The sequence below is a fragment of the Gymnodraco acuticeps genome, unplaced genomic scaffold (genome assembly GCF_902827175.1).
Source record: "Gymnodraco acuticeps unplaced genomic scaffold, fGymAcu1.1, whole genome shotgun sequence".
Classification (NCBI taxonomy): Eukaryota; Metazoa; Chordata; class Actinopteri; order Perciformes; family Bathydraconidae; genus Gymnodraco; species Gymnodraco acuticeps.
Genome location: NW_022991513.1, coordinates 40,749 through 54,934, shown reverse-complemented (window position 1 = coordinate 54,934; position 14,186 = coordinate 40,749). Strand labels below are relative to the sequence as shown.

The window sequence follows — 14,186 nt, the reverse complement described above, 5'->3', positions numbered from 1 at the left end:
AAAGTGTGTTTGAAGTTTGAAATCCTCCACGAATAGAAACAAATGTTTGATGGATGATCTGGAACAATGTGGCTGTCACATTCCAACAAATACCTCATCAGTTTTGTTCTGTGTTGTTTTTCGTTTCAGGAATCCAAAATGTTCTGAGCCTGTTTTGTGCCGTTCTGACAGAACACAAGATTCTGTTCCACTCCACCAGCTACCAGAGGCTCGGAGAGGCGTGTCGCGCCCTGGAAGCACTCATGTTCCCCCTCAAATACAGGTAAACGTGTGTTTGAGCCCAGAAGTTGGGAAGAAATTGTCATGTGATTTCCAACTAAAACTCGGCTGGTGTCATGCCTTCCATGGCATGATATTGGATTAATAGACTTTGTTGATCATTGTATGCATTTCTAGAAACGGATATATCTGCTGGATAAGATTAAGATTAACCTCAAAGGGTTTTTCCACCCAATCTTCAAAATTCACTTTTACTAGAAGTGGCTGAGCAGTGGTTAACTTCCTTCCCCTTGTGAAACTGATTTGAGGAGAAGTCATTTTTCTCCCCTTTGAGTTTTTTTCTTCATACAAATTGCTTAACACATTTACATTAGCTTTGGTAAATTACTCAACTAGTGAGACATGACAAACAAGAAAGACAGGTGAATAAACGGTGTCAAACTGTAAGATACACACGTTGAGACAATAGCCTGTTTCCAAAGCAGCCCTGTCATGTAGTAAGAGCACAGGCATGAGTTTGTATTACATCATTTTGATAAGAAGCACATCCAAGAGTTTTTCTGACTTTTGTAGTGAAAAAGTTTTAGCAGTTCTCTTTAATGTTTTTCAGCATTTCTTTTATGCGTTCACATCCTGAGGAACTGCAGTAGTCATCATTATGCTGTAAAAGTATTGTGTAGTAATTCTTATTTTGTCCATGTTGCACAGCTGTATTTACGGGAAGATGATGATTATAACTTTCCAAAGCTTGTAATGATATCATTGCAAAATGTATGAATGTCATGAGAATGCCGCATGCCGTTCTTATCTTTATCGCTAATGTTTGTTTTCATCATTTTAGATATGAGATTTCATAATAAAGTACATTTAGAAGTACCATTTTTGTTGCCCACTCATTTTCCCCCTTTCTTCCCCATCTGTCTTTCCAGTCTTATTTTTCATACATATTTATACTTGTGGTTATGTCTTCTTGTGTGTTTAGTTACCCGTACATCCCTATTCTGCCCTCGCGGCTGCTGGAGGTGTTGAGCTCGCCCACTCCCTTCATCATCGGAGTGCACTCCATGTTTCAGACTGAAATCCAGGATCTGGTGAGTGCAGATGTACTTGATGAACTTGCGGATCATAAATTGTTGAATTCTGTCAAACAGTTGTGAATCATTACCAAATATTGGAGCCTTTACAGTTATTTTATGTCCTAAAATGAAGGTTGCATTGTGATAGACTGGGACCTTCTACTGATCAGAGAGCCTCTTGGTTTCAGGACGTGTTAACGCACAAACATTAAGTAATGTGCCCTTCAACAAGATGTTTATTTAACTGGTTTCGGCTGAACTTGGTCAGGCATACGTGTCATGCCTCACAGTACTCCCTCCAGCTGCAAACTCAACACTTGACCTGTCTGTGTTTTATGTGTGTGCAACCAGTTGGATGTTATTATTGCTGACCTGGACGGAGGAACAATAAAGATTCCTGAATGCATCCACTTGTCCCCGCTCCCTGAACCTCTGCTACACCAAACACAGACTTCCCTCTCCCTGGTAAGCAACAACATGCACACACGCCCACAGTCATTCCACCATGTTATTCAAATAATCAAAGTATGATGACATTGGAAGTGAGCAAGCAAAAGTTAATTAATTCATGAAATAATTTAACTTTGAACAATGCCCAAATCTGAAAGTAATATAGGGTTCTTCATACTCAAACATGCTAGGCTAGACTGCTGGTAGAAGGAAAGTTCCTGCTTTCCTTTCTTAAGGAATTTAAATAGAAAACATTTTAGAAAAAAATATATGTGCCCCCTTTTTTCTGAATGAAATGGATTATTATTATTTTCATGTGGGAAACATCTGCTTTTGTTTTTCTGAAACAAAATCCCTTCAAAATTCCTAATTTACTTAAGAGCTCGATTTGAATTGAAGCAAACATAACATGTCCCTACTGTTTAGTTTTACACACTTTTCAGCAAAACCATTACTGTCTCCTGAGTCCATGTGGACTGCCTGAATTCATATCAGATGCATTCTCATATTCTGTATCCATGTAGCATGCCCTGTCAGTTCAAATCATCCTGGAGAAATATGTCCAGCAGATGAGAATGGACTTTACAAAAAAGCTCTCCTAAATCACAAACAATTGAATCTGTATTAATAAAAGATACATGTAATTCTATCTTCAAATGTTAACCAAAACCAAACTGTATTAAATTAAAGATGCAGGACATCAAGCTCTCAAGTAAATAAGAGCTTATCATTGGATTGTACAGCATCTTTGTTCCTTCAGAAAAATAAAGCAGGATGTTTTTATTTTTGAGAAAACGTTTCTTGGAATTCTTTAATGAATTATCTTGTTTTGACTTTCTTTATTATTAAATCATGTGACAACTTTTATTGTATGCTGTATAGTGAGGTCACTCGTAGACACTTAAGTTGTTGTTGCAATTATTTCAATTTGCTCCACATAAAAGTGTGTGTTGAATCATCTCGAGAAAATCCTCTGGAAACACATTTTTCTCCGTAGGTTTTGTACCCTGATCTGGAGATAGCAGACAATGCATTCCCTCCGCCTCGCACTGCCCCCTCCAACCACAAGTTGTTGGTAAGTCAGCATCACTATCACATGCCCTCCTTTCATTTGTGACTCCGGGTGAAGGCAATAATGTCCTCCTTATGTGGGAGAAGGGCATGCATGACTGCCTTTATAAAAAAAAGAGGCTCTTATCACCTAAAGGGCAGCGTTGGGGTGACGGTTACCTTATACCCTCAAGACAAACAACATAGCAGTTGCATAATCAACTTATCAGACTGCATTTGTGGCATAGTTGTTTGATGAGTCGTGTGTGTGTGTGTGTGTGTGTGTGTGTGTGTGTGTGTGTGTGTGTGTGTGTGTGTGTGTGTGTGTGTGTGTGTGTGTGTGTGTGTGTGTGTGTGTGTGTGTGTGTGGTGTGTGTGTGTGTGTGTGTGTGTGTGTGTGTGTGTTGTGTGTGTGTGTGTGTGTGTGGTGTGTGTGTGTGTGTGTGTGTGTGTGTGTGTGTGTGTGTGTGTGTGTGTGTGTGTGTGTGTGTGTGTGTGTGTGTGTGTGTGTGTGTGTGTGTGTGTGTGTGTGTGTGTGTGTGTGTGTGTGTGTGTGTGTGTGTGTGTGTGTGTGTGTGTTTCAGGACAAGGAGGTGCGGGCCGTGTTTCTCAGGCTGTTTGCACAACTCTTCCAGGGCTACAGGTCCTGCCTGCAGCTCATCCGCATCCATTCTGAACCCGTTATTCACTTTCACAAGGTAAGATAACGACATGATGGAATTCCCAGTGGTGAAATTAACATATTTCCAAAACCCTTTACTTTCCAATATATGTGACCTTAGATTAAACCCCGTTTGGCAATTGCTCCGGAGCAAACATATTGTTCTTTTTTATCTGCCAAGAATGTTTAATCCCGGAGTCCAGAATTGCGTAGAAAGACTTGACGGATAAACCTGTCAGGGTTGTACAGAGTGTGTGTTTGTGTGTGAGCATGCTTGTTGTTTTAGATGTGTTATTGAGGCCCCCATGAGTCTTCCTGGATGCGATCCTTTTGTTTATGCAATCTTCAGACACAGTCCCATTACCTTGGGCAAGGCACGACAAATAGCCATATGAAACGTATTAGGTTTACATTTTTGTTTTGTGCCGAGGTTTTTGTTTGTTCTTGTCTGTGGTGTCTCCGTGGTAACCCCTCTGCACATCATCCTCAAAGTACCCCACATGGATCACATTATAAACAAACGCTCAGCTTAGTCGCCTGGAGTGGGGGAAGGCTGGAGTGAACTGCGTTTTATCTCCTCTTCCCACAAGCACAAATAATGATGCGTAAACTAAATTAAATTCATTTGCATGCGATTGTTTGTAACAAGATTTATATCCCTTTTTCTACATGCTTAAAAACGAACCCATGATTTTAACATTGAAGTCAGGCCCCCCTGCAGAGATATTTTTGAACTTGTTCTAAAAATGACTGAGATCACTCGGCTTGTTTTTCAGTCTGCAGCATTTCCATATGCCCAGGATTACATTGCTCCCATCTGTGTGGGGTTGTAACTGATCTATTTCTGACATTCTCCAGACTGCCTTCCTGGGCCAGCGAGGCCTCATCGAGAATGATTTTCTGACCAAGGTTTTGGATGGCATGGCCTTCGCTGGCTTTGTCTCAGAGAGAGGTCCGCCTTACAGAGCCTGCGATCTCTTTGATGAGGTACAGTACCATGATGCTCCACTTAGCTTTTCAGTTGAGAAAATCATACACACACTAAAGCCACTACGGAAGAGTTTTAAATGTCACTACTCTATCAGTTGTGATTGTGTCCTCATTATGCTGCTTGGATACTTTTGAATGTATTTCCCCGATTATCCACCGCGTTAAAAGTGTATATTACTGTTTTATTGTGTGTCTTGTAGCTGGTGGCCTTACACACTGACAGCTTTAAAGAAGAAGAGATCACCCCTGCCAAACTGCAGAAGCACATCAGATCGTTCTCTGAGCAGCTATACAGAAATGTAAGACTTCATGCCAATAACTACATCTCCTCTTTTGTATTGTTGTTGTACCGTATTAGACTTAAGCAACTCTGCACGTGTTTTGCTGTATCCACTGTATGTACAGCTGTGAATCCTATTAATGCATGTTTTTCTCTGGTGGGTGTACTATAGGAAAACCCAAACCCCCACATGGCATTCCAGAAAGTGCCTCGGCCGTCGGAGGGGTCCCACCTGCGGGTGCACCAGATACCCTTCCCCGTGTTGGATGACGAAAAGGTGGAGAAGATGCTGCAGGAGGCCGTGGTGAAACACAGCAGCGCACCTCCTTCTATACGGCTGGAGAAGAAGTGTGTTGTACCTGCCGGACCCCCTGTCGGTACGGCCCACTCTGAACTGCTGTGATAAACAATACTTACTGATCTGAGGAGGCTTAACATACACGCAGGGTTTTGTTTACTTTAAGTCTCTCGCAGTGTTTAACATAACAGGTTTTTGCAGCAATGAAAAAAATGGAGTCTGAGGTTTGCATCAGTGGTAGCTTCAATGAATTTCCTGTTCTTCTGTAAAATATAGTTGTTTTTTATTTAGTTTATTACGTCTGGTTCTAATAGGTTTACATCACTCATATGAAGTCATATTATTTTATGTTCTCTATACCAGCGGTTAGCGGTTTTCAAAGTGTGAGGCACGCCTCCCCGGGGGGGGCGCCAAAGAGCTTCAGGGGAGGCGCAGCGTGAGAAAAAAATAAGTAGAAACAGTGAAATCTAGCTAGTTAACTTCAGCTAACTTTATGCGAGCGGCAACATGGATCGATTTTTATTGAGGAGACAGCGTCTGGCAGAAAACGGAGGAAGTATAACCACGATTATTTGAAGCTAGGATTTGGCAGGGGCGGACTGGCCATCTGTGTGTTCTGGAGAATTACAGAACGGCCAGTCGCCTGCGGGCCGTTGACGGCCGGCTCGGTTGGCGGCCGGCACCGCCCTTTAATAATACTTACTTTGACCAAAAGCAAGTACCGGTCAAGGCTGCAGCCAGAGGATGATCTGCGTTTATTCCTGTCTACATTGCATCCCCGCATCATCCGCCTGTGCGCATCAAAGACGCAGACTCATTGTTCCCACTAAAGTAGGGGTGAGTGTAATAAGGAGGCAAAGTTGACGTTCAGTGTGTTGCCGGGAGCATATAGGGATTTATCCACGATGCTGAAAATGTTAAAAATGTTTTAAAAAATATGTTTAACACATAAAGATAAAAAGGTTTTAAAAAGTTGTTGTTTAATGTTTTAAGGAGGTGACGCTACTCAGCCAATCAAATCGGTGCAGTCAGTGAGTCAGCACGATAGATTCAAACACACAGAGACAAGAAGAGAGAAACAGTCGGAGTCATTTCAAATGGCGTGCTCAAAAAAGAGAAAGGTAGACAGCGAAAACAGAGCATTTAATGACATTTTCTCTTACTGGACCTCTTTGAAATTGAATACCCCTGCATTATAGCAACAATAACAATAATAATAATAATAGCAATAATAATTGGGAGGGGGAGCGCGGCTATTCTTATGTTCTCTGAGGGGAGGCTCACCTTCCCACACTTTGAAAACCCCTGCTCTATACCATTGTACACTTTTAGGATTATTTAGGTGGAGGCTTTGAATGAGCCCAGTGGGTTTTTCTGCCTCTTCTTGCACTGTATATAAATTGTAATCTGTTATGTTTTTTTAATTGTTCAAATAAACCTAATCTGTTTTTCTGTATTCCAGTGTCCATTATGGGCAAGATTGGCTCCGTGTTTAACAGCGCTCGCAGGCTAGAGGTGGTGCGGGGCTGCATTTCCTTCATCTTCGAAAACAAGACCCTGGAGACTGAAAAGGTGATGCTTTATGTCTTTCATCAGGGGAGCCCATCAACCTTTAAACCAGCACATGATCTGGGGGCATCTCAGTGTTACTTCCCCCCCCAGCAGACCGTTATGGAGCTGTGGATCTCTCCACACCTTCATCATCCTCATATCTCACAGCTGCCACACACAGAAATAGATAAGGCCTGTAATCAAACACTCATGGAGGCAAATCAGTTCCTGTCACTTGTTTATCACCTCTTTAAGCATCTGCACTACACAAAGATGTCCTTCATTGTGGCCCCATGTACGTGATTCTACACAATATGCGTACAATGTGTTTAAAATGGGATCCTTGCCAGTTACTTCTTGTATCCCGCTGGCTTCATATCTGTATAGAATTCAAACCTGCATCTCTGTGCAAAGAATGCATAGCATGTATCCTCTGAACCCCCCGTGAGTCTGTGTAAATCATTCGCTGCCAAATGGTCATCTACCATACAGCAGGTCAGAGTAGTTCCTTGAAACACTATCTTGGTGCATTTGTTAATGTACAAAGTGAATGGATAATCAAATCAAATTACCCCTGTTTTATCAATGTTTCATAAAACAAGGGTCTGAAAATCTCAAGAAGCAAAGTTGTTTCCCATTCTTCACCCTCACTCACAAGTTGCCCATTGTCTTCTTTCTGTCTCTCAGGTCAGGTCAGTGATCTTATTTTGGATCATTTGTATGCCAGTATCAGCAATGGCCATAGGCATTATCTTTTCAGGTCGTCTGAACGTATGGCATCCTACTCTCTAGAACTCAATATTTCAGGGAATTTCTTCAAATTCTACACAAATGTTCACTTGGTCAATAATCATGGTCACTGCAACTTCACAAAAAGATGTGTACTCAAGAATCTATATGACATGATGACAGTTTCACAGAAATAGAGGATAAAATGATGACATTTTAGACAGAGATGGATCTAAACTGCAGATTTGTTCAACAGCAGGGTGGTTATTCTATTTTATTTTCTAAAACCTCCTTTGTTCCACCTTCACAGACGCTGCCGGCTGCTCTGCGCGCCCTGAAAAGCAAGGCAGCTCGTCTGTGTCTGACGGAGGAACTGAGTCTTCACGTTCAGCAGAATCGCGCCATATTGGACCACCAACAGTTCGATTACATCATTCGTATGATGAACTGTGCCCTCCAGGTGAGTCACACGACAGAAAGACACAGACCCTTTCCTCTGAATCAGTACTGTGAACTGAAACATGTACAAAACTCCATGCAGCTATGTGTATATCATTGTTAGTAATTTAGAGAGAGAGAAAAAAATATATTGATAATCAAACTTAAAATATATGTATCAAGCATACATTGTTTGTAGCTCCAGCTTTTTAAATTATATATTTCCTGCTCTTCTTTGTTTTATATCACTTTAATTATATAGCTTTGGGTTTTGGACTGTTTTTTAGGATGTCCCCTTAGACTCTAGAAAACGCTGATGTCTGATACACTTTCAATTGATTAATATATTTTTTAATAAAAAATCTAACTATAAACCCATCCAATGCAAAACAAATATGTAATTGCATCATGCAATTTCTAAGTAACCGTGTCCTTCCTGTCAAATGACACGGGTTTCATAATGTTGATAAAAAAAAATGAAAACCTGAAACTTCAAATATTCTGATCCAAACAGGAATTTCACTAAATTGTTGCAGCCCAGTGTGCTTAACCTAACTCTCAATCTTATTTCTTATTGTGCGATTCTTATAAGCATAGCAATGTGTAAGCGTGACTGTAGTACACGTGAACATGTATTGGAAAAACCTGTCCATCCTCTTCAACTTCTTTATTTATTTAAACAGTCTGGGTAATGTGGGAAGACTCAGCCCCATATCAGTCAATATGTTTGTCTCTTGCTGGTGTCCTCATGCCTCAGCTACTTGTCAAAGTGAGTAAGTAATGTGTTTTGGTCCAGCTCATAAAAAGTCAGCGAGGCTTCACTCGACCAGAACAGCCAGCTCTTTATTGGTAGTTCCTCATGTTTTACTACCTTAAATCAGCCCTTTCTAAGGATTTAAATTATTGTAAGCAGTCCTCAAAGAGTGCAGCTTTTTATTGAGTGACTTTAGATTCCAATCATTCCCCTGAAAGAAAGAAAATAAAGCTAATTAATCCCACCGTGTGCTCAGGCCAAGGACATTCAATGTGTCATTGACAAAATGAAGACAAGTGCCACTGTAAGGTTTACCTAGCAACGATACTGGTTGGATTATTTTCCGCGCATTCAGGAAGACGTGAAAATAAGAGCTTGTTCCCTTTTATGTTGCGAGATGTCTGACTTTGTTTCCAGGAACATAAATGATGAGCTCTGCGCAGTCAGTGGTTTGTCTGTGATGTGCTTTTGTTGAAAGCCAAAAAGTGGCGAGATGTCTGCATAAAAGCACCATCTCCTTTGCATGACCTATTTATTCAACACTTGAATTATATTTGAAGTCTAAACTAATGTAAAGGTATATTCTGTTTTGTTGTTGCATTGTTGTGCACACAGCTGATACCCAGGCCATCAGTGCGTCTTTCTGTCTTAAAATCAAATCCTGGTGGGATGGGTTTGAACCTTTTTTGAAACAGATTAGGGAGACTGTTTTTTAAATATTCAAAATTCTGTATAACAGGTCATTGTCATGCACATCTGGAAAAATGGAAGAAAAAAAGTGTTTGAGGGTTGTTTAATTTTGACAATTGTTTTTTTGGTTTGATCAGAATATAAGTTCCTGATAACATAACATCTTAACTTTAATATTTCTACAACAGAAAATGAGTCTTTAAAGACCTATTCCCTTGATTTCCTCTGGCGTTCAGCGAAAAAGCAGATGATCCACAGCCACACACCGGGAAAATGATAATAATTGTACACATGGAGAAGAGATTTAAAGTGGAGTGCACTTTTGTCACAACATGGGGTAAAATATAGTCAGCCTTTTTCCAATTGCTTTTTTTCATTTGTATATTTTGTGTTGGCTGTAATGCATTCAGTTACTTGAAGAAGGGGGCCTCAGTTGTGAGGGATCTCTCATATAAGTGAAAGTAATATAAATAGTAAATTGCTGGGCCAGTAATTACTTTCATATTCTGCGTGCTGTCCTTTCTTTCAACGCCCAGCCACATAAGAACCCTGTGTGTGTGTGTGTGTGTGTGTGTGTGTGTGTGTGTGTGTGTGTGTGTGTGTGTGTGTGTGTGTGTGTGTGTGTGTGTGTGTGTGTGTGTGTGTGTGTGTGTGTGTGTGTGTGTGTGTGTGTGTGTGTGTGTGTGTGTGTGTGTGTGTGTGTGTGTGTGTGTGTGTGTGTGTGTGTGTGTGTGTGTGTGTGTGTGTGTGTGTGTGTGTGTGTGTGTGTGTGTGTGTGTGTGTGTGTGTGTGTGTGTGTGTGTGTGTGTGTGTGTGTGTGTGTGTGTGTGTGTGTGTGTGTGTTATATCCTATCCTTAAGGCTTAAAGCCAAGGTGACCTACTCTGTAAAAAATGTTTCATGTGCTCTTTATAAATGACAGCATGATGCATCATTAGGATTTCTGGCGCCCATGTTGCTGTGCACATTGATTTTCAATGACATCATCATTATGAGGCCAATTACAACATTTATCGTCTAACTGTCAACTTCAGGCTAAGTGACAGTTCGGTTGTCTGGTTGTAATCAGTGTTCGCAGGGGAGCCTGCAGGAAGCGCTATGTAATGCAAAAAATGTGCAATAGGTGAAAGGTTAGCACATTAGAATCAGGTGGTACTGTTACACTGTTAGTGCGTGCTCATTCTTTCTTGTTTTTTGTGATCAAAATGTTGATATATTCTTTGAAATTATTTGGAACGTTTACAGTGTCATTTTTTTTAAACATCTGTTGTAATCCTTATCTGTTTTGTTTTCTGCCCTGAATCACACACAGCAACGACCCTCATAAAGGTATTTGTGTTAATTGTGCATTTATTTTGTGAGAAGTAAAAGTTGTGCAAGCCATGTGGGGGAATGAGCCCTGCTGTGGATGTATCCTGGCATCCCAACCATTTCCTGTGCGATTATGAGCCCTCTGCGCTCTGCTCTCATTGCCGAGGGCCTCATGATGGTACTCAAAAACACTCTGAATGGCAGTTTACTGTGAGAGGGGATTAAGGCGGGGGGTCCATGGGAAGCGGCCGCAATGGCATGGAGTCCATGAGTTCCGCATGAGCTTGATGTGCAGAAACACACGTTACACACAGATGTTGGAGAGTACGAGGCTCTTTATCTGACATGTCTGAATCATACAACTCCTGAGTCTGTTCTCTGTCCCTCTTAAAGGCTGCCTGCTGCACTTTAATCAGTCTAAACATCTCCTGCTTAAGCTAAACAATCCATCTAAACGTTATTAAACACTTGGTGACCAGATAAAATACATTTTATAGAATACATTACGTAAAAACGGCCAATAAAAACTTGTGGTTTTAGAAGGAAAATAAATCAGTTTCACACAAAGAGATATCCATACCAATGTCTCCACAGCTGGGATTGAGTCATTAAGCCCGCCATAAATGCATACATGAGATTCCTTAGGACAGTTTGCAGTAGTGACTCCTGCAGCCACAAATATTTCACTTGCACTACAGAATCAAGGTCTCTTCATCATTATACTGCAACTACACGTAGTCTCTGTACATGACTTTTCGACATTTTTAGATTTTTCTAGATCATAAATGAGTTTCTTACTGTGAGAACATGGCCTCTGTCTGCCTTTGATGGACTGCCTTACATGACGTGGCCACTGGGAATCTTAGCTGGGTATCATTCCCATGTTCAGTTTCTCTAGGAAGTCCAGCAGTTTGAGCAGGGAAACAGCACATAAATCAACTATGAGGCTTATTTGTGATTCAAGCCGTGATTGACGTTAATAGAGTTGAGACTTTTTTGTTTGTCTCTAGATAAACAAATATCCATAAGGGCCACAAGTGGCAGTTCATTCCCTCCTGGATAGCGTTAACACAAACACACAGGATGCTGCGGTTTGTTCACATCCTCCAGTGTTTCTGTCACATGCTCATGTTTTTTGTTTTTGCCCGCTGTATACGTGTCTGAAACAGAATAGCAGTGTGAGTCATCACAGCTATGATATCTCCTGCCGCTTCAAGAACAAGGGAGGATTGGTATGACTTACTGTAAATAATAGGAGGAAAGGAAAACAGCAGGGTATCATTTCAAAACAAATGTGGGGATACACAACACCCTCCTTTACCCAATTCTTGAAATACATAATACAGAATTTAACATATTTTCCCTCAGCTCACCATGTGGCTTCATTCAGTTTACAATGATAGAGGCCTAAATACAATAATACAGACCCTTAAAGCGTCTCATGTGATGCTGATGGACAAGAAACAGCTCAGCTCGACTCATCAGGTCTCACTTGTCATGTCTAATCCCAGGCCTGCTGCAGATTTCACTGCTTATCTGTTCCCTTTGTGAGTTGACGTGCATGCTTTTGTAGCTGTCACTCAGCCTATCTGTCTGCTAACAGGAGATTAAGTGTTTATAGGTGATATCAAGTGTGGCTTAAGTAAACCTGACACTATGAGATATGAAGCGATGATGCAGCCGAGGGACAAAGCTTCTCTTCACCCGACGCATGAAAAAATGTATTTCGTTATAAGTTTCTGTTTCAAAGAACCAATGGTTATGCTTTGCTGAGTGTTGGAATAATACCGGTTTGTCAATTATTCACTCTTTTCTGCCAGTGCTTTTTCACTGTTGTTATTTTGACTGGGGTCCATGAACTCCTCTGACCCGCTGGATTGTTAGGGATGCTTCTAAACAATGCTTTGGTGCAGCTCCAAGCTTGGACGTTTCACCACAGCCCAAATAACTGCAAGGCGAAACACAAGCGACAAGAGAAATAAAACTGAAACTATGTTGCTTATTCAATGGGGGGCCAGGCTTTCATGTGTTGCTGTGGAACTTGTGTGTTGCATTTTCTCCCCTCTTCACATTCTTGTGTTGAGGCCCTCTATAAAAAAAATCGACGTCTTTTCTCCCATCTCTCCCGCCAAAACTACTACTCTGATAAGAGTGTTAAAGTTGCATAGTTTTAGTCTGAAATGTAAGACTTCTGTTCAGGTGTTTCTGTTTTCACAGAGAGAAGTGTGTTATTTACACATTTACTGGGTTTGAGGTCCCACTGAGGGTTGTGGCAGAATCAGTGCCCATGTTTTTACTTGGTCTTAAATCGAGTTTCCCCAAGCCATTCTCATTTACAGAGTCCCGCAAATAAATCCCAACAAAGCCCACACGAGATAAGTACCAATTTCCTGTGAATCAAGTACTTTTACTCCAAATTGCGTCCTTTTCTTCTATTCTCCTGTTCTCATCATTCTTGGTGATCTCTGCAAGAAGAGTTTTGTTTGGGCCCCTAAGTCCCCCACTTTAAGCCTCCTAATGTACTATTCACCTTAATACCATTCTCTAGAAAGCGCCATTATGCATCGCCTCTTTGACCTGGAACAATCCCATGACCCATACACAAAGATTATTTGGCATGGTGAGTAAATGTCAAAGCGGGAATATTTTTCAACAATTTCCTAAAAAGACTCTATAAAAAGATAATTAAAGGCTAGTTGTGGCTTATGATAAGTGGCAGCATGAGCATGTTATGGCCAAAAAGACAGGAACTTTTTGCGATGCTTTGCTATTCTCTTGCAATTTATAATAATAACTAATACATTGGAGGCCAGAGTGCTCTGATGTTTGTGTCAAGGCAGGGATTATATAAGAGTATTGAAAGCACATGTCCTAATATTGAAGCAGAGCAGAGTCGGTGGTTGTTTCTTTTTTTGCTTCGCCTGACATTTCGCAGGACAGCAGTGTCTTTATGTAACAGGAAGCTACATCTGAAGATTGACTCTTTGGTTGTCTCCAGGTCACATCTCTGCATTGCAAGTTCATCAGTCATGCAATAAAGTTATTTCTTATTTTTTGTTAAAAACTAGATACAGTATTGCAGTAAAAAGATGTTACCCTTTGGCCTTTTGGAGTGTGTGACCTCTGTTGGACGCCTGTGCTGCTTGTTTTGCTTGTCTCAGAGCTGTGTAACTTGTCTCCTGCTGTGTCTGCACGGCGCTCACTTCTCTCCTGTTGTTTGGCCCTCAGGACTGCTCCAGCTCAGAGGAATACACCGTGGCTTCTGCACTGCTGCCCCTGTCCACAGCCTTCTACAGGGTAAGGAAGGCTTCTGTTTCTCATATTTTCATTTGTATACAAACCACCGCTTAATCAGGTGTACAATGCAAATGTAAGATCTACCTGAACACCTGTGGTTATAGCTAAGCAGTTTGAGCTGCTAAATCTAATGTCAACACTCTTTAAAAAAAATGGAGGTAACTCGCTCAACTAGGACATAATGGACCTAAATTGAAACAGCTACCTCCATAATCATCTTTTAAAACATTGTAGATGGTATCCAGCTTAATTTTTGCTTAATATATAGCAAGAAATACTGCTATAAATGTCCAAATATATGTATATAGAAATAGTTGTGTGTGTACTGGTTGATCTAAAGAAATGAATATTTGCCAACATACTGTTGTCAGATTTGTGTAACTCTCATATCAA

General features: G+C 40.9%; 1 protein-coding gene across 4 annotated transcripts in view; it reads left to right on the top strand.

Annotated features, from left to right (window-relative positions):
- The window catches only part of sbf2 (SET binding factor 2), a 91,355-nt gene that overhangs the window by 40,049 nt on the left and 37,120 nt on the right, over window positions 1–14,186 (top strand). For all 4 annotated transcript variants that reach the window (XM_034196928.1, XM_034196930.1, XM_034196929.1 and 1 more), the window contains exons 7-17: window positions 130–262; window positions 1,202–1,310; window positions 1,647–1,760; window positions 2,743–2,820; window positions 3,380–3,493; window positions 4,315–4,443; window positions 4,647–4,745; window positions 4,899–5,103; window positions 6,487–6,596; window positions 7,615–7,764; window positions 13,725–13,793. In XM_034196928.1, the coding sequence (XP_034052819.1) occupies window positions 130–262; window positions 1,202–1,310; window positions 1,647–1,760; window positions 2,743–2,820; window positions 3,380–3,493; window positions 4,315–4,443; window positions 4,647–4,745; window positions 4,899–5,103; window positions 6,487–6,596; window positions 7,615–7,764; window positions 13,725–13,793 (1,310 nt within the window). The remainder of the gene's footprint in view (window positions 1–129; window positions 263–1,201; window positions 1,311–1,646; window positions 1,761–2,742; window positions 2,821–3,379; window positions 3,494–4,314; window positions 4,444–4,646; window positions 4,746–4,898; window positions 5,104–6,486; window positions 6,597–7,614; window positions 7,765–13,724; window positions 13,794–14,186) is intronic.